At 40.8% G+C, this 25,869-nt stretch overlaps 1 protein-coding gene across 6 annotated transcripts in view; it reads right to left on the reverse strand.

The window, feature by feature from the left end:
* wdr89 (WD repeat domain 89) overlaps positions 1 to 25,869 on the reverse strand; it is a 195,736-nt gene that overhangs the window by 18,714 nt on the left and 151,153 nt on the right. The window contains exon 1 of one of the 6 annotated variants that reach the window (XM_072271589.1): positions 1,032 to 1,076. The exons of 1 other annotated variant lie outside the window; for it this stretch is intronic. Coding sequence is in view for 1 of the 5 variants with exons in the window: in XM_072271554.1 (XP_072127655.1) it covers positions 851 to 875 (25 nt within the window). In the remaining 4 variants the exon portion in view is untranslated. Of the gene's footprint in view, positions 1 to 713; positions 791 to 850; positions 917 to 950; positions 1,077 to 25,869 lie in introns of those variants that run through there. 4 more of the 6 variants (XM_072271571.1, XM_072271554.1, XM_072271562.1 and 1 more) reach the window with 4 other exon arrangements.

The following is a 25,869-nucleotide window of genomic DNA, read 5'->3' on the forward strand; positions in this document are numbered from 1 at the left end:
GTAATTCTGGAATTCAGTTTCAGATAGGTGAATTCTGTTGTTCAGCCAAAACAATGTCAACTAAAACATGACTTCCAGGCTCTACTGTTCAGAGATGCCCCCCAAGCAGATTACACAAGTGAGTTGAACACAAATGGCCTTATTTTCCTTCATAATGTTTCCAAAGCTCAGTATACTGATAATTTTCATCATTTCCAGTTTGGAACTAAAGCTCAGATTAACTCTACCAAACCTTCTTAGTCTATGAGCTTGACCCCTAACAATCGTAAGGAGATTGTTATATACATTTCCCTCCGTAGATGCTGCCTAACCGACCGAGTTGCTCAGGCATTTGTGTGAAACTCTAATTTTCCAGATAATCTCCTAACAATATTCACCAAGCGGCACTTCACCCCAGTCTGGACTTTTATTTCCTCCCGTTTGCAGGGCAGCGGCTCCCAGCAGAACAGCGACAAGCTCTGGCTGAAGTCCCTCTCCCCCCCGCCATCAATAACTTCCCGGCCGTTAACGCTGCAAGAAGCGAGGCCCTGCCCCCGTCGGCGGAGGGGACTGGGGCCGCTAGCCGAGCATGAGGCAGCGGGCTGCGGCCCAGCACTCTCACTCGCCATGCGCCCGGCCGCCCATCGCTCCATTTCCGGGGCAAGCGGCGCCTAATCGGGAGGCCGCTGCCTCACCGTCATCCCCCGGTATTGCAGGGGCCTGCGAGCGCTCACCTACCAGCTGCCGAAGAGGCTCCAGACCATCGCCACCAACATTACCTCCTTCCCTGGTAGTAACAAGGCGGAGCAAACACCTACGTGTTAAAGAGGCGGATCATGAACCGGCCTTGCTTTCCATGACTGCAATTTACCTCTTACTAAAGGCGCTAGGAGCATTCAGTCCACTTGTATTTAAACGATCACGGACATTCACTCTCCGTATATTAAACGGACTGCAATCCTTTCACTTACATTCAAATGGTCGTGACCTAACACCGACCAGGTATGAAAGGACCCCAGACAATCATCATCTGTATGGTAAAGGGACAGTACCTTACGTAAACATGCATTCACTCCCCATGTGCTCAAAGGACTGCATCCTCTTCGCTCGTCTTAAAGCAGACATCCCACCCTGTAAAAACTCATTTCAGGGAGGTAGCACCCCCGCAACCCCATATCCCTCTCCCCACCCCCGTCGACCTCCAAGGGTGTATGTAATACTTTGTTTAGTGATTTTGTCTAATCTGTAAACTAAGTTGGGTATATGCAGAAAATGTGACATTAAAATATGTACTTATATTATATTATCATGTTTATTCTATTACAACTTTAAGCAAGTCTACAGGGAGTTTGGCCTCATCACGTAGGACATCAATAGCGTAGCGCCTTGGCAGCCAGCCAGCTAGTTTAAAAAAAATGAACGAATTGTCATTAGACTCACCTCAACATGTCTTTTACATTTTAACCCACCATGGGCAATAGAAAAGTCACTGTTGCAAACAGTGCAGCGAGCAACACTGTCATTATTTTTTAGGTCGACTGGAAAGCCCGACCACAGAGAAAACTCATAGGTCTACCAAGCAGGGGTCACCAACCTTTTTTGCACTGCGGACCGGTTTAATATTGACAATATTCTTGCGGACTGGCTGACCGGGGGCGGGGGTGTCAGTCACAACCGTAATATAGGTGATAAGTCAACCATGAGTCACTTATAAGTAGCTAATGCACTCAATTTTGTTTCTAAGAGGGCTTATCTACCGAATTTAATATTAAACACTCAGCGCATGTTTTCCTCACATGAATATAGTGACAAGTCAATTATAAGTCAATAGCATCATAACATTTTAAGCAATGTTTGGATGTTAAACACACAGCGCATATTTTCCTCGTATGAACATATAAAATCATTGCAACACACCAATATCGCTGAATCAGTGGGAGCCCTGGGCTTGTTTTCCTGCAACAAGACGGTGCCATCGAGGGTTGATGGGAGACAGCGATACTCGAAGGGGATTCCTTATGTCCAGTCTACTCCGCAATTTAGTTTTCGTTGCATTCATTGCAGAAAACTCCGCTTTGCAGAGATATGTTAGAAATGGAAGCATCGTTTTCAGTGCTTCCGTGGCTATCTCAGGATATTCAGCCTTGACTTTGATCCAGAATGCCGGCAGAGATGTTACGTCAACCATACCTTTCAACCCGCCGTCATTTGCAAGCTCGAGGAGTTGATCTTTTTCCTGTGCTGACATGGATGACGTGTGGGTGATGACCTCACGTGCGTTCAAGTTCAACAGTGGGCGTGACAGGGAATGAGGAAAGGCGCAGCTGACTCATATTGTTTCATATCACTAAATTATATCGTTTCCTTGCGGCCCGGTGGTTGGAGACCACTCTTAGCACAAAGAGAGACCAATCAGGATGCTCGCTCTCCCTCTCCCTCTCAAAAAAACCTATTTCCGGGATATTGTATATAATTTCTGGGCATCAGGGAGCCACTATCGATATGCGAGAGACTCCCAGAACTTCCGGGAGAGGTGGGATGTCTGTTAAAGGGGCCAGGAGTATTAATTCACCACCCCTCCCCATGTTAAAGAGACCACAAACTTTTACTCCTCTTGTATTAAAGAAGCCAGGAGCAAACATCTACCAGGCCTCTAAACAATAATGATCTATTAATTCAAAGAAAAGCAATCTCTTCCTTGGATTAAAAAGAACTTGGAGTAAACACACTCCACCACCCCATCCAACCACTCCCCCTCCAGATATTAATATGCTCCAACCAATCAACCTGTGTATTTAAAAGGACCACAACTTCCCCCTCGTATTAAAGTACCCAGGAACAATCACACATTATATATTAACAGGCTCCCAGGTTTTTAAGAGAAGTTTTGATATGTAGGGCTATAGTCAAGATTTTGAACTGAATTGACTTCATTATTTACATCCTTCATGTATATAAGTAAAAATCTTTACGTTACATCTCTGTCTAAATGAGCAATTTATAGTAAATTTGTAATAAATAGTATGTACAACAGGACAGTCAATGTAACATAGAAATACAATTGTATCAACATGAATTAATCAGTCTGATGGCCTCGTGGAAGAAGCTGTCCCGGAGCCTGTTGATCCTGGCTTTTATGCTGCGGTACCGTTTCCTGGATGGTAGCAGCTGGAATAGATCGTGATTGGGGTGACTCGGGTCCCCAAAGATCCTTTGGGCCCTTTTAACACACCTGTCTTTGTAAATGTTCTGAACCATGGGAAGTTCACAACAACAAATGCACTGGGCTGTCTGCACCACTCTCTGCAGAGTCCTGTGATTGAGGGAGGTACAGTTCCCATACCAGGCAGTGATGCATCCAGTCAGGATGCTCTCAAATGTGCCCCTGTAGAACATCCTTAGGATTTGGGGGTCCACACCAAACTTCTTCAACTATCTGAGATGAAAGAGGCACTGTTGTGTCTTTTTTCACCACACAGACAAGTGAGATCCTCGGAGAAGTGTATGCCAAGGAACTTAAAGCTGTTCACCCTCTCAACCCCAAATCCATTGATGTCAATAGGGGTCAGCCTGTTTCCATTCCTCCTGTAATCCACAACTGGCTCCTTTGTTTTTGCGACATTGAGGGAGAGGTTGTTTTCTTGACACCACTGTGTCAGGGTGATAACTTCTCTGTAGGCTGCCTCGTTATTATTTGAGATAAGGCCAATCAATGTAGTATTGTTACTAAATTTAATTAGCAGGTTGGAGCTGTGGGTGGCAAAACAGTCATAGGTATACAGAGAGTAAAGGAGGGGGCTTAGGACACAGCCCTGAGGAGCACCTGCATTGAGTGTCAGAGGGGTGGAGGTGAGGGAGCCCACTCGTACCACCTGCCAGTGATCTGACAGGAAGTCCAGGATCCAGCTGCACAAGGCAGGGTGAAGGCTGAGGTCTCTGAGCTTCTTGTCATGCCTGGAGGGAATTATGGTGCTGAATGCTGAACTGTAGTCCAAAAACAGCATTCTCACCTAAGCATCCCTCTTCTCCAGGTGTGTAAGGACAGTGTGTAGAGCTGTGGCTATTGCATCATCTGTCAATTGGTTGTGTCAGTAGGTGAACTGCAGTGGGTCCAGTTTGGGTGGTAGTATGCTGCAGCTGTAATCCTTAACCAGCCTCTCAAAGCATTTGTTTACTATTGAGGTGAGTGCGACAGGACGCCAGTCGTTCAGGCATGTTACCTTGGTCTTTTTAGACACAGGAACAATGGTGGATGTTTTGAAGCAGGAGGGCACTCTACACTGGGAGAGGGAAAGATTAAAAATTCTGTAAACACACCTGCTAGTTGTGCCGTGCACATCCTGAGTACCCGCCCTGGAATGATGGGTCTTAGCCAGGGATTCCCAACCTGGGGTCCATGCCATAAAAAATTTGGGAACCCCTGGTCTAGGCTTAATAACAGTTTGGCCCAGACTCAATGGGCCAAATGGCCTGTTTCTGTGCTGTAGAGCTCTATGACTCTATCAAAGGGCTCCATGTGTTAAAGGGCCCGCAACGATCAATATCAATGCGTTAAAGTGGGCAATCACATTCTCTTCCCATGTGTTAAAGGGGACTGCAGTGGTTCTTGTTTTAAAGGGTCATTCAGTTCTCCTGTAGGATCAGCAACCTGGTAAGCCTTCTGGTTGGCGCAAAAACAAGGTGACCCCAGAAGCAGATGAAATCTCAGCTAGAAGTCCTGAAATCGATCGCAATTCTAAACCCTGAAGCTTCATACCCCAGAGGATTATGCCTATACTGAATTGCCTTAAAATGGTGATTCACCAGCACCGGACAGGACAATAAATGCTGGTTATATCAAATACCTTCACTCTTTGAGTAAGTAAAAATAACTAAATAGATTAGCGTGGACCTGGGATAAAATGTGGTTCAACTGGAATGTCAGGTTTTTCCTCTCAATTTCTTGTAAAATAAAATCTCAAGATCAGGCTGTTGCTCGTGTGATGTGTCTCAGTCTGCCGGATCATTTAAAGCAAGGTATGTTCAATATTGCACCAAGAACACTTCGTACACAAAATAGATATGCTGAAGAAGTTTTAGCAACACATGAAAATTGTTTGAAATGATCAGGTTTCAAAGGAATTATTCCACCTTAATTCACTCCACTGAAAAGAAAAATGAATTGTTTTTATGGGCAAGTGCATTATGATGTTTAACAGAGTGTGATTTTGTAGGCTTACTGACTGAGGCACTGTGTCTGCCTGTAGCATTCATATACAGTCTGTATACAGAATCATAGCCGATCTTCTCCCCCGCTTTGTTCTATTGTACCATTTAGGAGGACTTAGCAATTATACAAATTGTATAAATAATAGTTTGTATAAAATCAAAGCCCTCCCTCCCATCAAAGATCTTCAAGAGGCAGTGCCATAGAGGGACTGTCCATCAGTAAGGATATCCTTATCTGGGTCGTGCCCTCAAAACTACCATTAGGGAGGAGATACAGGGGTCTGAAGACTCAATTCAACAATTCAGGGACAGCTTCTTCCCGTCCATCAGCAGATTTCTGAATGGTTCATGAACCCATGAATTTCTCATTATATTTGTTGTATTATTATTTATTTTGTAATTTATAGCAGGTTTGTCTTTGTACTATAATGCTGCCATAAAACAACAAATTTCACTTGGGCAAGCTAAACAAGATTTGACTCTTTGATTAGTCACAGTTCCAAATCCAAGTGTCCATTTTATGCATTATGAGAATGTGGGGTTGAAATAGAATCATCTGTGATTCTGAAGGAAGAGAGCAATATTTCACTCGATTTTAAATAGTCTTGCCATTCTCTTCTGTGATTAATTTGGTTACGCTGAATACTTCCTGTAATGTTATTAATCATCAGGTGAGGGCACCCTTGCTTCCCACTTTAAAAGAATAAACCCGAGAAAGTCTGCAGATACTGGAAATCCAAAGCAACCCACACAAAATACTGGAGGAACTCAGGAGGTCAGGCAGCATCTATGGAAATGAATAACCAGTCAATTTAGGCTGAGACCCATCTTCAGTGCCCTTCATAGTCTTGTTGTCTAAAAGGGATTTGCATTCCATGAAGTTCTTGAAATATAATTATTGCTGTAATAGAGCAACGGCACAAAAAACAGCAATGAAGTAAATTATTAGATTGCTTCTGGGGTTCTTCTTATTTGCCTCATTGGGAAATGAGCTTTAGGTTTAACATCATATCCATAGAACAAGAGTATGGAACATCCTCAGCCTTAAAAATAAAAAACTATTTAAGATTATGAGAACACTCAGTCTTCGTTTATTGTCATTTAGAAAAGCATACATGCATTAAGAAATGATACAATATTCCTCCAGAATGATATCACAGAAAAACAGGACAAACCAACGACTAGCACTGACAGAGCCACATAATTATAACATATAGTTACAGCAGTGCAAAGCAATACCATAATTTGATGAAGAGCAGACTACAGGCATGGTAAAAAAAAGTCTCAAGTCCTGATTGACTCCCGAGTCCCTGAAAGCAGGCAGCAAAAGGGAGAAACTCCCTGCCATAAACCTCTAGGCACCAACAACTGCTGATGCATTGGAAGCACTCGAGAACAGCCGACACTGAGTCCGTCCATCTGAAAACTTTGAGCCTCCGACCAGCCCCTCCGATACCACCTCTCGAGCACCATTGACCTCACCCTGGCCGCCGAAACAAGCAAAGCCGAGGATTTACGTGCTTAAGTTTCTAGATCTGACAAATTCAACTTTGACTTGGATGAAAGATGCTGCCAATAATCTACAGCAGATATCAGTTATTTTAATTAGCTGAACCTTATGTATAGCGACCAGCATGTTAATATTCCATATTATCTCCACAGAGTTATACACAGTTGAAAACGTAATTATTATTCATTGAGATACAAGAAGGAATAGGCCCTTCCAGTCCTTTGAGCCACACCACCCAGCAACCCCCAATTTAACCCTAGCCCAATGACCAGTTAGCTGGTATGGCTTTGGACAGCATGAGGAAACCGAAGCACCCAGAGAATTCCTATTCGGTGACAGGGAGAACTCACTGGCAGCAGCAGGAACTGAACCCTGATCGTCTGTGCTGTAAAACGTTGTGCCTGCTCTGCCACCTGCACGGTGTCATACAAGTATTTTGTATTTATAAATTTCCACAGAGGTTTAAGTTATGTAGAGTAATTATGAATAATGTACTGTTAACAATGACTATTACCTAAAAGAACTGAATTTCCTAATTTCTGAAGGTATGAGTCAAAATATTGTTTTACTGGTGTTCCTTACAGACAAACTTTAGTACAGCACAACAAACTGCTTTGAGTGCAACATTTCATTCCTGTTCCAATGTTTAACCATCCAGTATTCCTTACTTTGCTAAATCTGCATCACTACTTCATATAATAGAATAGCAGTTTGGTTTTCCACTTCTCATCCAATCATCCTGTGATTTATCACTGTTTGATTGATTGCCTTTTAATCGATCATTTCATTAGTCAATTAACCTCAGTTAAAAATAATCCATTATCACTGACAGAGACTTATTGTACTCAGCAAACTGGCTTGGATTCAGACCTCAATGGTAATGTGCAAAGCCTCTCTCTCTAACTGGCTTCTTGAAGCTTCCTTTCGTAATATTCATGAGATTTTCTCAAAGAGACAATTCAGCTTGCTTTCAATTTATGAAATTGGTTTAACATAGTTGGTAACATTTAATTCACTTTTAAATGATCATGTGGTCTTTATGGATGTAGTAAAAGGTTACAGATGATCTTAATGTGCGTAGAATGCTTCCATTCATTGTGTCTAAGTGGATAGAAGACAAGGAAATGAACTCAGTTGTGATGCATCCAGCCATCAGATGACCATACACATCATGTGCCGATGCAGTCAGCCTGCAGAGTGGAGTAACTCATGGTGTGGTCCTGCAGCACAGAAAGTATCATGTATATTTGTGCATGTAGGAGAGAGGAACTTCCTTAAGAAGATCCTTTTTGGAGACAGGATTCTCACAATAAGGGAAATCCATAATGATGAAAGAGTTAAATTTTGTCATCATGCACTTTAACCAGCTACCATTTAAACGTTCATAGTGTTCCAAACCAACACAATAAAGTACATGTATAATCACAAAATTGTTGATCCATTATCCGTTGAAGATAGCACGACTGACCCTGCCATAAGTTTTTAAATTATCTAGCTGTCTCTTACTCTTCAATTCAAACACATCTAAGTTACCCAAATCAGCACAAATACTATTCTTGTTACAATGCCTTCAAAACTATTTACACTGCAAATAATTACAGGAACAAAGTTGTTATAAGCAATGGCATGATGTTAAGTACCATGATTATTTGGAAAATGTAACTGTGACATGTGATGCCATACTATTCCTTCCTTCTCAGGAAACACATGTAGAAGATGCAAGATTCAACAGGAAAATCATTTTGTCAGAAATCAACAGGGAAAGTCTGCAATTTTCAAATGTTATTACCACCAGGTTTGCAAAATGAATTTAAGCTATTTCATTAGAAAGCACGTCTTGCAAGCATGAAGGATCATTGTTTCATAACAATGCCTTAAAAAACTTTTTCAAAAAGGCTTAATAAGTTTCCTAATGTTATTATTCAAAAAAAAAATACACATGAGTGCACTGCTGCTTGGCTTCACATATTAATATCTGCTCAGCTTCCTTCAAAAGACTTGTTTAAATAAATAATGGAACACACATTTTAAATCTGTAGTTTAACAAATTAAAATACTGTATTTAAATACTAAAATGACAGATTTTATCTCAGAATCAGGTCATCACCGACATACGTCATAAAATGCGTTGTTGCAGCAGTAGTACATTGCAATACATAGTAATAAAAACGGAATTTAAGTATATTAAATAGTCAAATTAAATCAGTAGTGCAAAAATGCAGCAGAGGAAGGCAAAGAAGAAAATATATGGATACTGTGAAAGAACTAACAGATCTAAGTGTGTGAGATATCATTGACGCTACGTGGGATCGTTCGATGTGGAAAGCCATGATCGCCCAAGCATTAACGCGCAAGGCACATGAAGTGCAAAAACAAAAGGTAGTGAGGTAGTGTTCATGGATTCAACATCCATTCAGAACTGATGGCAGAGGGGAAGAAGCGGTTCCTGAAACGTTGTGCATTCAGGCTCCTCCTGTACCACCTCCCTGATGGTGGCACTTGAGAATCACTGGGTTTTGTCCTGAGTGATGGGGATCCTTTTTAATGGCTTTTTTCCCCGCTTTATTTATTCTTCCAAACAATAATCAATTCCAGAAAGTGGAAAGCTACTTGGAAAACGAAAATAACTGCTTTCTGAGTTAAGTTCTTCTGAACTAATTTTTACTTGAATCACTATAGAGAACACAGGCATTAATAGGCAAATCGACATAGATATTAGGATTACTACACATACCACTAATAAAAGAGAGGAATCATTTCACTACTGATCAATTATTCATTACTTATTACTGTTTGGTTTTGAAGATAATCTTTTACATTTAGTCAAGAAGCTTGGAAACATACAACTGTAGTAGGTGAAGTTTACATAGACTTCAATATGTTCCCATAAGAGAAACTGGTTCAAAATATTAGGGCCCACTGTATCCAGGATGAGTCAACATGGCTGTAGGAGATAGGGGGCTTTTTTCTTTCCTGATTGTATGCCTGCAACTAGTGGTGTTCCACAGAAAGTTGTAGAAACATAGAAACATAGGTGCAGGAGTGGGCCATTCGGCCCTTCGAGCCTGCACTGCCATTCAGTATGATCATGGCTGATCATCCAACTCAGAAACCTGTACCTGCCTTCTCTCCATACCCCCTGATCCCTTTAGCCACAAGGACCATATCTAACTCCCTCTTAAATATAGCCAATGAACTGGCCTCAACTGTTTCCTGTGGCAGAGAATTCCACAGATTCACCACTCTGTGTGAAGAAGTTTTTCCTCATCTTGGTCCTAAAAGGCTTCCCCTTTATCCTCAAACTGTGACACCTCATTCTGGACTTCCCCAACATCGGGAACAATCTTCCTGCATCTAGCCTGTCCAATCCCTTTAGAATTTTATACGTTTCAATAAGAACCCCCCTCAATCTTCTAAATTCCAGAGAGTATAAGCCTAGCCAATCCAATCTTTCATCATATGAAAGTCCTGCCATCCCAGGAATCAATCTGGTGAACCTTCTTTGTACTCCCTCTATGGCAAGAATGTCTTTCCTCAGATTAGGGGAACAAAACTGCACACAGTACTCTAGGTGTGGTCTCACCAAGGCCTTGTACAACTCAGTAGTACCTCCTTGCTCCTGTACTCGAATCCTCTTGCTATGAATGCCAGCATACTATTTGCCTTTTTCACCGCCTGCTGTACCTGCATGCCCACATTCAATGACTGATGTACAATGACACCCAGGTCTCATTGCACCTCTCTTTTCCCTAATCGGCCACCATTCAGATAATAATCTGTTTTCCTGTTCTTGCCTCCAAAGTGGATAACCTCACATTTATTCACATCAAATTGCATCTGCCATGAATTTGCCCACTCACCTAACCTATCCAAGTCACCCTGCATCCTCTTAGCGTCCTCCTGCATCCTCCTCACAGCTAACACTGCCGCCCAGCTTCGCGTCATCCGCAAACTTGGAGATGCTGCATTTAATTCCCTCGTCTAAGTCATTAATATATTTTAAACAACTAGGGTCCCAGCACTGAGCCTTGCGATACCCCACTCGTCATTGCCTGCCATTCTGAAAAGGTCCCATTTATTCCCACTCTTCGCTTCCTGTCTGCCAACCAATTCTCTATCCACATCAATACCTTACCCCCAATACCATGTGCTTTAAGTTTGCACACTAATCTCCTGTGTGGGACCTTGTCAAAAGCCTTTTGAAAATCCAAATATACCACATCCACTGGTTCTCCCCTATCCACTCTACCAGTTACATCCTCAAAAAATTCTATGAGATTCATCAGACATGATTTTCTTTTCACAAATCCATGCTGACTCTGTCCGATGATTTCACCGCTTTCCAAATGTGCTGTTATCACATCTTTGATAACTGACTCTTTTCCCCACCACCGATGTCAGGCTTACCAGTCTATAATTCCCCGGTTTCTCGCTCCCTCCTTTTTTAAAAAAGTGGGGTTACGTTAGCCATCCTCAGGACCTAATCCAGAATCTAAAGAGTTTTGAAAAATTATCACTAATGAATCCACTATTTCTTGTGTTCCTTTCCTAAGCACTCTGGGATGCAGAACATCTGGGGCGGGGGATTTATCTGCCTTCAATTCCTTCAATTTACCTAACAGCACTTCCCTACTAACATGTATTTCCCTCAGTCCCTCCAGCTCACTAGACCCTCAGTCCCCTACCATTTCCAGAAGATTGTACTGGGACCCTTGCTGTTTGCAGTACCTGTGAATGATTTATGTGGGTGCACGATCAGTAATTTTGCAGATGACACCAAGATCAGTGGAGTCATTGATAGCATGAATAGATTATCTCAGGCCACAGGGTGATATGAATTAGTTTGTGAACTGGACTGAGATGGAGCTTAATATGGATAACTAGGGGGTGATGGAGTTAGTGAGTACTGATGAAGACGGCAAACACCATAAATGGTAGGGTCCTACAGAGTACTGAGGAACAGGGGTGGTACCAGGTTGTTGGTTGGATAGTCTTATTATGAGGAGAAAAAGCAGAGTGAGAGTACTACAACATGGAAACAGGCCATTTGGCCCAACTAGTGAATGCCAACCTGGCCCTCTGCCTGCTCCTATCTACACTCCTACCATTCGTCTCCATACCCTTCTCATCTATGCACCTTTCCACACGTTAGGGTTACAATTGAACTTGTATCTATCACTTCCACTGGCAGCTCATTTCACATGCACACCACCCTCTGAGTGAAGACACAGGCGCTGCTGTGTTTTCTCAGGAGGGGACGAAACTGGGGGTGGAGAAGACATTTTTGAGCAATGGGAAACTGGAGATGAATGGAGGACATCGATTTAGGGTAAGGAGTAAGATTTAAAGGAGATGAGAGCACCTAAATATTTCCTTGTGGCACAATATATAGCCCATCCTGTCTATAGATAGATAGATAGACAGACTTTATTGATCCCGAGGGAAATTGGGTTTCGTTACAGCTGCACCAACCAAGAATAGAGCATAAATATAGCAATACAAAAACCACAAACAATCAAACGACAATATGCAAACTATGCCAGATGGAACTAAGTCCAGGACCAGCAATTTGGCTCAGGGTGTCTGACCCTCCACGCAAGGAGCTGCAAAGTTCGATGTCCACGGGCAGGAACGCCCAGTGTTGTATCTCGGTGGAATGTGGCCAAATTCCAACAGCAAACAGTTCAATATCCAGGCTACAAACACGTTCCTCGATCGTAATATGACCAGGATTGCACCATCCGTTGTTAACCAGAACAGCAAGCCCCCAACTCCTTTACTCTTACCGCCCTCAGTGCACTTACAGTCAGCCCGAACAGTCTGGAAGCCCTCCATGGAAAAGTTTTGGTCGGGTATGTCCTGGTTCTCAGAGCATTTCCATCAATCCTACGTTCCACTTACATCACTAGCAGGAATATTTACATACTCAGCTTTTCAGTTCTATACTAAGGGTTCCCAGCCTGGGGTCCATGGACCCCTTGGTTAATGCTGGAATCCACAGCAAAAAAAAAATTCAGAACCCCTGCTCTATACACATGACTGGGTGGCTATACACAGCTCCAGTGCCATGGTGACATCTGTTGTTGCAAAACCCGGCTGATGATGAGTTAGTGTACCGGAGCAGGATGTGATCGATGACACAAAAATAACCTCACACTCAGCTTCAGCAAAAGAGCTAATCATCGACTTCAGGAAGACAATCATGTGCCAATCTACATTGGGTGGGGAGGGGGGGGGGGTGGAAGAAGAAGAAAGGAAAACATAAGTAAATAAATCTGTGAAGAGGAGCAGATTTTAATTCCTTACATAGATGCAATCATAAGGAAAGTGTGTCAGCATCTTTACTTTCTTGGGACGAGGAGGCTTGGCTTTTCAATTGAACTCTAACAAACTTCTGCAGGTGTACACTGACTCATTGCACCATGGTCCGGTTTGGCAATTCCGATGAACAGGGATGCAAGAAGCTGCGGAGTAGTGAATGCTGGCGAATATACCACTGGCGCATCTCTCCCCTCTAGTGGTAGTACTGTATCTACAGGAGGCACTGCCTCAGGAATACTATTCTTTACCCTGGAACTCGTTATATTTGCCTAAAGCAGGTAGAAATCTGATGGTACATTCTTCCATTTACCCCCACAGCTCTTCAGTGATTAATTTTTTTCTTAAAGGGCTTGTTTCTTGAAGTTCCACCACTTTGGATACAAGTTTTACTTATTGTATACAGTACATCTGAATTTAGCAGATTATCAAAATATTTACACCTTATTCATATGTGATCAGTGGTAGCATCCATGATTTAGAAGGCTTAAGAGGGATTCTGAGGTAGAAGCTCTGAATGATAGCTCCACACCATTGGCTCCTCAGCCAAGCACATTCACCAAGTGTTTGAACCTGCAGTTCCTCTGACTGGAAAGGATTATTACTGCAACAACACAAGTAATGCAAAGCTAACTCATCTCATGAATCCCACAGTGTAACAGACACATAAACTGAACTGTGAATCATTCTGGGGCATCCAAAAACTGGATGCCATATTATGTCAAATGAATTTATCTTTCTAATCATATCTAATTTGCATTAGTGTAGTTAACTTGCTGGATTAGGTTCTAGAGGCTCAGATTACTCTCTGAATGAGTATGAGAATGTAAACTCAGGTGAGTGGAATTCAAACTGAATTTGAATGATGTCAAGTGTTGTTGGATTGTCAAAAATCCATTGTGTTCACTAATATTTTTCAGGGAAGGAAATCTCCCATCCTTACTTGATATATCCTGTTACACTGCTCATATAGTTGACTGTGATCAGGGGTGCATGGTGATAGCTTCCGCTCCACATGTTTAGTGATTTAGGTTTAATCCTGAGTGTGGAGTTTATGTTCTCTCTGTAAATCACATGGATTTCCTAAAGTGCTCCAGCTTCGTCCCACTTTCTACAATAAAGTCAATTGTCTAGGTTAATTATGCACTGTCAAATCACCCTTTTTGCAGGTGGATTGTAAATCTGGCAAAGTCAATAGGAATGTTGGGGGAATAACACCAATAAGGAATAGGATTGCTCTGAAAACCAGCAGACTTGATGGGCTGAATGGCCTCTACTCCACACGGAATATAGTCCATCAGGCCAGATTAAATCAAAGTTTCCAGTCAATATTGAGCAGCAAACAAGCTGACAGAGTAGAAATGCGGAGCTAGGTAACAAATCATTCACATGTCCATGTCAAAAGCCAGTTTCAAATACTTCTTGCCAGATTATGAGATTAATACTGAACTAAATCTCAGATAGTTTTGCTGACAGCGATAAATAAAAAATTGAAGATAACCAGCCAACACCAAGTTTAATCAGCTATCACTTACCAAGGAGTAATTCTGAAAGCATTTTGTTCACCAAACAATAAAAATAAACCAGTCAGACTTGTCTCATTGTACTTTTTATTTTAAGTACAGTGCAATGTACAAACTGCGGTCATCCAAGTGAATTATGAGCTATGCCACGCACCAGATATTGCTGACTCTCAGAGCTGAGATAACAGCATTTTGAGAGGAGGAAGTGGGGAGAAAAACAAAATCAGTGACTAACACACACACACACACACACACACACACACACACACACACTACAAAACAAAGCTACACAGTTCAAAGCAGACATAACATTTAAATAGATCTTTAGACTTTGGAAAAGAAGCATGACAAATACATTCAGACGGTAGTTAAACTTATCTTTTTGTTCTACAGTTTGAACAAAAGAAAGCAGTGCAGTTTTAATCAAAATTGCTCAACATTCAAATAGTAATATTAAACAGTTAATTATCAGTACATTTACTTAGTCATATACCTTAGCAATAGCCTTTTCCTTCATGGACTGCTTGGAATGTTAACTGTGAAGAATTGAACCATTCTTTCCTTCAAGACCCATCCCTCCAACCTACCTCATGAAATCTCCACTAAAAAATGTTTGAATGGATTATTCTACAGCAAATCGAGTTACTATTTTCCAAACAATTCATGGCACACGCTTCAGCTTATTTCCTGAGCAGGTTGAGGTGGCATACCAATGCTCCAACTCTAATTGACTGCCTCTTAAATTGAAATGCCAGCACACCAAAAAAATTGAATTTGTTTTGAGAGAAACACTAAAAAGCCAACAGTGATGAAAAACATCTTCCTTGTTTTATTAGTAGATTCATACTGAACTAGTTTAAGTTTTAATGGTTAATGAGCACACGACTCATGTTAACAAAAAAAATCTTGCGTGGCAACTGCAATTAACGGAAATGCATCCACAGTAGTTGAAAGCTTCATAATAATCAAAGAGTAAATAGGAAATAATTCTGAATAAGCAAAGGAAGCAAATAGTTAATTTCAATCCCTTCCTGGATCCTGTTCAAATTGAAAAGTCCCACATGTAGAAATTCTGGCACAGTGAACACTGAAGGATTTTATCATGCATACTTTTTTTTTGCATTTGTAGCATTTTGAAATGAATTCACATTCAGTTACAGTCTAATAGCCATATGATTATAATCCAAAATACACAAATGCATCCATTGTAAAGTTGGCAGCGTTAGTGACTTTTTAAGTGATGATTAAGGGGACAAACCACCATTCGCTACAACTGCAAGGCAGTTAATACGTTTTGTTTTTGTACCGAGACTCCAGAACTAATTCCACAATTCTATTAATGCATCTCTGGCCATTTTAAATTAGTTAGTTGAAATCAGAGGGTCTATTATGTTTGCAGGAAGTGGAGGCATGTTTGTTAGAAACACATTCCAGAACTCGTTTTATTGGATTCACTGTTGCTGGTCTGATTTACATTCCAAGTACCAATGTATCACACAAGACTCCCCTGGCGCAGACCTCATTTTTCCGGATTTGTCAGCCCCCTTTCCAGCTGTACACAATGCTTTCTCACATCTCAATTTAGGAAAACCCTGGGGGCTGACTGTTCATGCTGTTTCAATTGGATGACAACTTTAAATATGTGCAAAGAAATTATGTCAAAGGGGAAAAGTTAGGGAGAGGTTGAGATACCGCTATTAATGGCCATTCATTTTTCTGAAGAATCAATACATTCTTAATCAGAAAATCTGTCTATCATGCAGTCTTAAATTAGTTAACACTTAAGTAAAGGAAATGCACTTGGTATCTTATTAAATAAACATGTTTTATTCAAAGTATTTAATCCTTTAAGGTCTGGAGCATATCAGATTTAAATCTCAAATACATTTTCCACTTTAAAAAAATTTCCGTAACAGTTTAAAGAAACACTTTGGTTTCAAGTGATTTGCCAATTCTACCATACAATATATGCACCACTGCTGCATACTTAAAAACCAAAACCCTTTTTGTGTGTTTGAATAGAGAAGTGGTACAAACATGTCAGGAGCACTGCAGATCTTACAGCATTAAATAATCAAATTTAATACTTTTGTAGTTAAAATGCAAGCAATAGAATTGTGAGCCACCTCTGGATTAACTTTCACCATTCAAGGGTACACAGTTCTTAGTGCTGTAGAAAATCTACTTTGGTTATAACACTTAACAGTTTTAAAATCAAACTATTGTGCTCTCCAAATTCAGACACACTTCATTTACTTATATGGAATGAATGAGAGGGCATTCCAAAAATTGTTCAGAGGCATCATATAATCTTGCAGTTCTAATTCTAAATTTACAATGGATGATTATGTTGTTCATATAATCTGAAATGTAGTTGACAAAGTTAACAAGATAATCATACATTATATTATAAATCCATCAAAACAACAGAATAAGAAAATGTTCTCCATGTCTGTAAGGAGTTGGACCAAATAAATGTACATGTGCACCAAGTCAATCCAACATTTTGCATAAAATAAACAATACTTATGTTGTGAATCCTTTGGGGATATTTCAAATACACACATTTTGCTTCTTAATATTGTGAAATGATAAAAACCTGAATAGAGTCTACAAATGTCAATATAAACAGTCCTTACTGAAAAACTTAATCCTTCCAACAGTGGTAAAATTTGTATGTTTGAGTGCAGCACATTGTACTTTCTGCCTTAAATATTTCCTTCAGAATAGTCAACGAAGAGGTGCAATGACAACTTCAAAATAAAACTAAAACCTTTTCCCACAGATCACTAACAGGGTTATCTCAAAAGATGTAGGAAAGTCAATATTAATTCCTGACTGCAAGTTTGTGAAGGGAAGTCATTTACAAAAAATGAAAATGGAATAATCTAGATAGGAAAATATTGTAACTCTCATTTTATCATTAATCATCACTTACAAGCCATAATTCAGGTTGGTGTAATTCAATGAATTACAGTAGCACACTATACTTTAGCAAAGGTAACTTCTTTACATTTGAGGTATAATGCTGCCCTCTGTTCTAACAGTTAGATGCCGCCTTATCCAATTTGCATATATTTACTTCAGTAGACCTTAAAGGTAAAGCAAATTTTCCTTTTTATGGCCATACTGAAACTATGCAAATACATTTCTTGACATTTTAATTACAAGTGCAGCATGGAGCTAGATACTCACAAGTACCCCACTTCCCTTAGTCCTGCAGTCTAAACTGTGATACACACATACCTATCCACTGTACCCTAAAAAAGTACCTGCTGAGACTGCTTGCCATGTTTCAAAGCCCTACCCTATGCTGCTACACATGGGTGGTGTGGGGAGGATGGCTGTGAGGGCTGAGCTGGGACAAGCAGCACAACTGCTTAGCACTGGGATGTGCAGCTCTTGGCAACCTGTTGCTAGGGATATTGAGCATGGCTGTTGCTAAAGACAGGCAACACCTACACCAGATTGCCTGGAATCTGCAGTACTGTCAGGCTGCCTCTCTCATCACTTACTGTTGGGTGCGGTGAAAGCCACTATGAGCTGAAAGGTCAGTGGCTATTGTTCAGCTTCGTACCATAGCAGGCCAAAAAGCAGCAGCTTCCATCACATCCAACAAGTGGCATTGAAAGATCATATCCCCAGCACAAGAACAGATCTCAATGCTAAGTGACTACACCACTTGTTGCATAACAAGTCAACCCAACACCAGCCCTCACTGGCATCCTCTCCACGAGCCATGGGTTGCCAGGGGTGGTCTTGGTTTCACACCAGATTATGGCAAAGAACAGAGCCAGAAATGTCTAATACTACTGTAGTATGACTTTAGTGCTGCTCTACAAGAACCCTTGTTCCTGGGAACGCATCCTGAGTGCCAAGCTAGGTACCATTGTATTGGGTCATGTAGTAACGAAGGTGGTGAATGATCTCCCCAATCACTGTGCTACTTTGGAGAAAGGAGATGGAAAACAAAATGAATTAAAGAAAAATCAAACTTCAAGTTAATATCCAGAGAAATTGTTTTGTTCCAGAATCAATCTCAGATTCCTATATTTAACAACCACTTACTTAATACAAATACAAAATTAAAATAGTATTTTGGTAATATCACCTTCAGTATATCCAATGTTCAACTTACTCAGAGTCAGCAACTAGACAAAGAATAGTTTCCAAGGGGTTATCAATCAAAGCTATGTTTAAAGATGAAAGACCAATGCAAACATGGGAATAAACTAATTCTTTACATTAAGCTTCCAAATTGGAAACCAAATATTTCCTGAATTTTCAAATATACTACGCAGCTCAAGCATATTGCAGCTTTTGTACTTGACTGCAGTTAGTTGTATCATCGCACATGGAGAGTATAATAGCATTTGTCACATCATCTTCAATCATATTTGATGGTTTGGCCATATACAAAATCAATGGGGTTGTCTGAGTATAGGAAGTATTTAGAGCAATTGTATATAAAAAATAATTTCTCCCTATTCCTGCCCTCCATAATATCTTTCAATATTCTATCCTATGAATATAGTGATAGCATAGGCAGCAAGTCTCATTAATACCCCTACGGTTTAATGGAATGGCATAGAAACAAAGTGTTCCCCTATGCAATACCATGCAATTCCATTGATCTGTGAAAGCAAACAAGTATCACAAGCTCTAATCCGATTAGACCAGCTCCGTATAAAAATATAGCAATCCAATTCTGAGGTGTAAACAGGGTCAGATTCAGCAAATCTCTTTCCACCCAATGACTTTGGAAATTACGCACCTCGAGTGAGATACAACCAAAGACACATTACACAACCTACGCAAATATTGTTAAACTCTTTGTTTCATTTACAAAAATCCTGGTGTTTAAAAGGCAATGAAGAAACACCTTCAAATACATCCTCTTAAAATAAAGTCTGAAAAATATTCAGTAATATTTTGATGGATTTCTCTATTGGAAATCCATCTCAGTCACTCACAACATCCACAGGATACTTTCCCTCTGACACAGCATAAACTTCCCCACAGGACATTATTTGGTTTGGCAATAAGACCAAGGTGCATGGTAGGGAAAAGGAGGATATCTGTTTGTCAATAATTTACAATCCTATGTCTGGTATTCAAAAGTCTGGTATTTAAACACTTTTACACTGAAACCATAGTTTTTCGGTTGGGCGCCGGACACTCAGAGAGGTTCAGCAGGGGGGCAGGCGCCCAGCGCTTAGCCGGGGGCCGTGGTCAAGTGGTCAGCGATTTGGGCCTGCACCGCCACCGGACTTAGTCTGGTGAGGAGGGTGTGAGGATACCCAGCAGGACTAGAAAAGACAAGACTTGACAAAGGGTGGATAAGCTCCTTGTGAGCCAACTGCCATCTTCTGTGGAAGAGATTAAAGCCTCACCATGTATCTATGAATCGTATTCTATGCACCTAGTTAGAAGAGACTGATGAACTTGGGCGCTGCACCGTGTGCCTGGACCTGCCTAAGGAAGGCCGAGTTGGAAGAAGCGGCCGCGGCTGGAGGCCAACATGTCCAGTGAGAACAAACTGGAAGAGAGGCTGTACTCAGTGCTGTCGCAAGATCGATAAAGATGGAGGTGCATAGCCACCAACCCCGGATTCGGGACGGCACCCACTGACTGACTGATACTAAAATCAATACGTAATAGTGAATAGTAATAATTTCATTGCTAATAATGAAAGTAATAACTAAAAGCACAAGTCACAGCAGCAAGAATGGAAAGACAAGAAAACTAATCTTTTGTATGATATTGAAATGTGAATTTATGACTTATTTTCAGCCTGATAGACTGCAGTGATACCCTAATATGGCCCTCAGTGTGGAATTCAATTAATTATTCAATTTGCACAGAATATGGTGAGCAATTTTAGGCCCCTTATTTAAAAAAGAATGAGCTGGCATTGGAGAGGGTCCAGAGGAGGTTCAGGAGTGATCCCAGGAATAAAAAGGTTAATGCATGAAGAGTGTTTAATGGCTCTGGGCCTGTACTTACTGGAGTTTAGAAGAATGGGGGGGGGGGGGGGAGGGGGGAGGGGATCTCACTGAAACCTACCGACTATTAAAAGGCCTACATAGATTGGACATGGAAAGGGTGTCTAGGACCAGAGGGCACAGCCTCTGAATAGAGGGATGTCCATTTAGAACAATTGAAGAGAAATTTCTTTAGCCAGAGTGTGGTGAAACTATGGTATTCGTTGCTGCTGCTGGCTGTGAAGGCCAAGACATTGCGTATATTTAAAGTGGAGGTTGATGGATTCTTGATTTGTAAGGGTGTCAAAGGTTACGGGGTGAAGGCAGGAGAATGGGGTTGAGAGGGATAATAAATCAGTAATGATGGAATGGTGGAGTAGACTCAATGGGCCGAATGGCCTAATTTGCTTCCATGTCTGATGGAGGGACACCTTTGTAGAACTAACAGATCTTTAGTACATTAACAAATAACGACTGCTTGAAAGGAACTGGTCAGCGTTCTTCCCATTAGGCATTCTGGTTTTGACCATAGCAGAATGGAGAAGGATAAAGAAAAGATGCCATTTCATACTGAAAGTAAAACAGAATAGATTTCTTTTAATACAGTTAGTGCTGTAACAATGTGGTTGTGAGTAATGCTACATTAAGACAAGTGCAGCTCAAGTTCCTCTTGGCAGGGTTATCATTATCACTATTAGTTTCTGGAAGATTAGAGGAAAAAACGTGAAATTAAATAGGGGCTGATAACCAGATGCATATGAAAAGTTGATTTTAATATAGAGCTAATTGAATTGCAGAGCCCCATGCAAAAAGTATAGTGTTGAATTAATGCAATCTATTTGCAAACTTAGAATGAGGCTATCAAGCTATTCATGACAACATAATCTACAGATTTAAGAAGATAAATTCATTATTTATTATAAGAGATCTTTGACACTGACAAGCTCACCACACACGACTACCCGATTCCATACTGCATATTGGGAAAGGGTGCAAAGACATGCTGTAAAATATAACAGTCTATTTCAATGACTCAAACACCAAGAGCAAAGTTAGTACCTTATGTGATCTTGGCTACTGTTATAGCAAGTCATGCAATAATGCTGAAGGCTCAAATCTAGAACAACAGCTGCTGTTTTCATTATTAACCTACACGATCTACATTTGACAGGATAATATGATGAATGACAGTAGAGCAAAAATATGATTTTTCAATGCCTGCGGCAATAAAATGGTACAACACTGCAGCATTTTCTCATAAGTGCTAAGGGCACAATATTATTCTCAATTAAGTCCTTTCATCAGAGGACCTTTGGTTGGAGCCAGGACTAACTTCTAACACGTGAAATATCAACTCCAGCTTTTGTAGTGTCCAGTAATTTTATCTTTTTCTTTAACATGAAGAAGCTTCCAATGATCAGTAGCTCTAAATGTGAGAGGCAGAAGCAACCAATGTTTAACAAGGAGGTCACAAAGTGAAAACTTAAACAAAGACATCCAATTCAGACATGGTGGCATCTTGTTATACGCTTACCACAAAACTTGCATGCAAAAGGTGGCCCATCTAAAACCGACAAGAATTATGCACTTGGATGAAACTCCTTTTGTAAAATGCAATTGTAAATTGCAAACTAACAGTGCAATCCAAAAATGTATCAAGACTAAAACAAGCTAAAGTGTATAAGGAAGTGTTGGGTAAAAAAAAAGTTGCACAACTCATCTCAGGCATTTAGAATTTATGATCACTGCAGAAAGTACAGCAATTCTTATGTAATAAACTCAAAGGCACAATTGAATAAGCTGTTAAAATACCTGAACCTTGAGACTATTAAGATTATATTACACAGCGTTCATCCTGCACAGATTTAATCAGTTTTGCTAGCATTTAAGAGGAATATCATTAAGAGTTCATTCTCATCAGCATGGCTGGCCTCTATCTGATAGTGGGAATAGCAACCAGCTGAAATTTCAATCATGTCCATTTTCTCCCCCCTCCTGCAAATGTCCAGGCTTCATGTGTCCATGGAAGCTCGAGGATTGAGGCAGAATATATAACCATTCTGCCACGTAATCCCCACCCCTACCCACAGTTAGAACTTTGCATTGCTTCTTTCAGCTAATTGGCTGAAAACATCTGGTATCCCATCAAGCGAGGTTCAGGTAACTGAATAAGCAGGGAATCACAAACAGGGCCACAAATCCTACTGTTCCATATGTCAAGTAACGATAGGGAAGCTCCACTTCCATTCTTTTTCGTGCCTGGCCAATGTCTGTGCATGGAATACGGAATATCTTGCAGGCCAGAGGAATAGTGATTGCTTTCAGCACTGCTCTGGTCAATAACAGGACCACTACTCCGATTGCAAAACGTAGGAATGCTCTTGCAATGAGCTGAAATGTGATCGAAGGGGGAGTAAACGGCAGAGCAACAAGTGGCGGGTCAGGCAATATGCCAAACATGTGGTTGACATGAGAAGCACAGGCAATACCTGCTCCAGTGCCTAATATTTCAGCAGTATCTCCACGAGATGTACTCCATGTGTCCAAGGTAAATGAAAAGAGGCCCATTCCCAGGTGAAGGCCGATGATGAACAAAGGAGCATACTTGTAGGTTAAATTGAAGTTGTCAATTAAGTCCAAAGCCGGGTGAAAGACGATCAGGATTAGAATGCTGTAAAGCACACCAGCAATTACATCCTATCAAAAAAAGAGAAACAAGAGGCTTATTAGTTTGAGGCATTATCTGATTCATAAAAGCCAAAAATTAGATTTTCTTAAATCAAAGCCATAACATATCAATTTACAAATGACAGTTATACACATTAGCTTACAGAACATATTTAGAGACTGGTAATTATTAATAAGCTAGATTGTTACTGTGGTTTCACGGCCTAATTTGAAGCTTCAGCACTTAAGTAATTTGTTTCGATTTTAACTTGCACTCTGTGGGCAAATCATCCACAGGGCACCTTATAAACTTTACCTTTATAATCACCAACTGACTAACTTGATAATTATCTTGGATTTAAAGTACCTATTATCAAGATCATATTTAAATACATAGCAGCTGAATTAATTTGCTGTGGCAAGTTAAGAGTTCTGAACTTCCTCAGCTGTTAAGGCTTGAAGAGAAACTAATGTTAAACATGAAGCAACAATCTGCAAGTGTGGGCAAGGGTACCATAGTACTCTGAAATGAAAGCTGAGGCAAGAGAACCCCTACAATGTCAGCTACCATGTTGGGCAAGAAGAGAAGATTAATAAAAAGGGTCTTCCGGTCAAGATGACGCTAACAAATAACGATTCCACGAACGACATACTCCAGATAGCAAAACTTTCCCATTATTTCACTTTTTCTATGCCTTCTGCTCATTCTTTTTGTTTTGTTTGTGTTACAGAAACTGTTGGAGCCTGTGACGTAGAGTTTGAATCTGGATTGAAGGATTCAGCACTGTGTTCTGTCTAGACAGCTACCTTGTGGAGATCAGAGACGGGAGAGGTGGAAGCGAACAGGTCTGAGAACAAGCTGACTTCTGGAAAAGACCAGAAATGAGGCGCGGTATCATGATTGATTCCAGCTCAAGGCAGCAAGGCAGATTGAAGCATCAATGTGAATGGGTGAATGTGGAGGGGTCAGTGATGGCTCAGCGCAAGACAGTCAGCAGCCAGATTGGCGCGTTCAGCCCTGGGTTGGCTTTCAGACCTGATCAGCCCATTCTGTCCGGGCAGACGGCGTTCTACCCTGGATCGGCAGTCACTTTTTACGGAAGGACTGAGCTCATGCAGCTGCTCTCCTCGTATGCAGTGAAAAGATGTTTCCCATTCTGAGGCTTATGTGATTATTTGACCGTACTTTTTTTAATAGGTTTCCTTCAGTTTTTTGGTGTTTTCTTTCTTGTGGACGATTGGCAGGTGGGTGATCTGTTGATTATTTTGTGAATAAGAGGGAGTGCTGGGGAGTTGATGCTGCTGTCACTGTTCCCTCCTGTGAGTGAGGAGGTCATGGATTGTTATCGTGGCAGGTTTTTTTTTCGCTGCAGGCGGGGGATTTAAGGGTCTGTAAGTTCTGCTTCTTTTATTTTTCATGCATTTTTTTGGGGGGGGGGGTTGATGTTTTTTCTTTCAGCAACACCCATGGTCTTTCTGCATTTAATGGCTATCTGGAGAAGACAAATATCAGAGCTGTATTATACACTTTGACAATAAAATGAACCTTTGTCTGAGCAAGGACAAGATGAACATGGAGAGTGCTCATCTTGAGTGACAAGAAGAGAAGAGTGAAGGCCTGATGACAGCTGAACAAATTGCTTTAATCTCAATGTGAAAAAAAAATGTCCACTTCATGCTGCAGTGCAGGAACTGTGCAGTGGAACAAAATAATGAGGTTAATTTTATTCTCAGATGCAACACTGAATTATTTGACAAATATGTTGCAAAATTTGCATGCATCTTTTAGTTCCAAAGCACCTTATGGTCAATGAAGTACATTAGAAGGATAATCAATGTTGTAATGTTGTAAATGAGACCAGCAATTTACCCATGCTACTGCCCAGAGCAAGTGTATGATGAAAGAAAAACTTTATTTTTAAAGAAACCAAGTATCAGTATTGGCCAGAAAACCGAAAGCTCAGTCTTCAGTCTGTACAATGCCATGAGATTTTTTAAAAACTTCTACTGGAGAGAACTGCAGGGACTCTTCGTAATGATTCATCAGAAGATTGGGTCAATAATGCAGCCCTTCCGCTGTATTCTCTATGAATGCTAACCTAGATTTTTCTATGCAAGTTTCTAGAGTGTAACTTAATCCCAATCTATTCCAACTCAGAGGCGACCAGATATGTCACTGCTGATACCAAATTGGTGTGGTTCAGTCTGACCTAATGATAGGCATAAAACTTGATATGGTACACAGACAGATAATTTGACCGAGCACTGATGCTACAGCCAAGTCCAATACCACTCCTGCTTTAAATCCACACATCTCACAACAGGCGAAAGGCAGTTCTCGATCTCTCTTAGCTGATTGACTTGCTTATTCTTGGGTCAAGGCCAAAGTGACCTGGAACATGATTACCAACTCCAAAGTTCATAAGGCACGAAAACAAAGCATGTTATTACATGCTCTTCCACAAAAATTCAATGTCTTCTTCACATCTCCTGTATGATTAGAAGCAGGAACAACATTCAAATATGGTCCGGCTTGCTAAAAGTTTTGTTTGGGCAGTACCAAATTAGAAAACTCCTGAGATTTAGAACATTGAATAGTACAGCACAGTACAGGCCCTTCAGCCCACAATGCTGTGTCGACCCTTAAACCCTGCCTCTCATATAAACCCCCACCTTAAAT

Source organism: Mobula birostris, chromosome 1 (genome assembly GCF_030028105.1).
Source record: "Mobula birostris isolate sMobBir1 chromosome 1, sMobBir1.hap1, whole genome shotgun sequence".
Lineage (NCBI taxonomy): Eukaryota > Metazoa > Chordata > Chondrichthyes > Myliobatiformes > Myliobatidae > Mobula > Mobula birostris.